The sequence below is a fragment of the Tribolium madens genome, unplaced genomic scaffold (genome assembly GCF_015345945.1).
Source record: "Tribolium madens isolate multiple individuals breed KSU strain unplaced genomic scaffold, Tmad_KSU_1.1 Scaffold_20;HRSCAF=117;Tcas5.2_LG4, whole genome shotgun sequence".
In the NCBI taxonomy this organism is placed as follows: Eukaryota; Metazoa; Arthropoda; class Insecta; order Coleoptera; family Tenebrionidae; genus Tribolium; species Tribolium madens.
In genome coordinates this window covers 13,784,034-13,784,823 of record NW_025400985.1, presented here as the reverse complement: position 1 = coordinate 13,784,823, position 790 = coordinate 13,784,034, and the positions used below count along the sequence as shown (strand labels likewise).

Sequence of the window (790 nt, the reverse complement as noted above, 5' to 3'; positions counted from 1 at the left end):
GTATATCTGCACAAGATAAAACCTTTTCGTGACAACTGAAAATGACAAATTAATTTTTTAATCAATTCAATCTCTTTTCTATGGTCAGTTCTGATATGAGTTCGTGATATACGATTTGTGTAAGAAAATACCAAAAATATATTATTTAAGAATGTTTTGAGAGATTCTACAGAATAATTCAACTTGCAATTTAATTTTTAAAGACAACTTGGTAATATATGGGACATACATCTTTAAGTAGTGATAAAAGGACTTTTTGACCATTCTATACATATAATAATTTATATTTAATAATTATTATTCAATACCTTCTTCACTGTTGCTGCTGCTGTTGCCGCTGTCATTTTCGTCGTCTTTTCCTTGTGAGTTATCACCGGATCCTTGGCTTTCGCTGCTGCTGCTGCTGCTGCTACTACTACTACTGCTACTATCTTCACCACTTCCTTTACACCCTGCTTGTTCTGGCCAATCGCAGACATTCAGTTTGGGATTAAAGTGCAAATTGGCAGAACAGTTAAAGAGATACGGAGTACCATTTGAACATTCCCAGAATTTGGTGCAATCTTCGTGTGGGATGTAAACAGCGTCTTTTCCATCTTGTTTGGGACAAACTGGATCTACGTATAATTTTAGTGTGGTAAATAATTTTACAAGAAAATGTTGACTTCTCTTACTTGCGTTGACCCCAAAGTTGCTTATTGCAGTTGCAATTAAAAATACAGCAAAGTACATATTTGACTGGAATATTTATCACTAATATGATTTTTGACTCCTCCGAGGCGTTATATAC

At 34.3% G+C, this 790-nt stretch overlaps 1 protein-coding gene across 1 annotated transcript in view; it reads right to left on the bottom strand.

The window, feature by feature from the left end:
- Positions 1 to 790, bottom strand: part of LOC123005254 (chondroitin proteoglycan-2-like) — a 19,923-nt gene extending 19,133 nt beyond the window's left edge. The window contains exons 1-2 of the mRNA XM_044398926.1: positions 675 to 790; positions 399 to 617 (exon numbers count right to left, since the gene is read on the bottom strand). Of these exons, the coding sequence (XP_044254861.1) occupies positions 399 to 617; positions 675 to 732 (277 nt within the window). The 5' untranslated portion in view covers positions 733 to 790. The remainder of the gene's footprint in view (positions 1 to 398; positions 618 to 674) is intronic.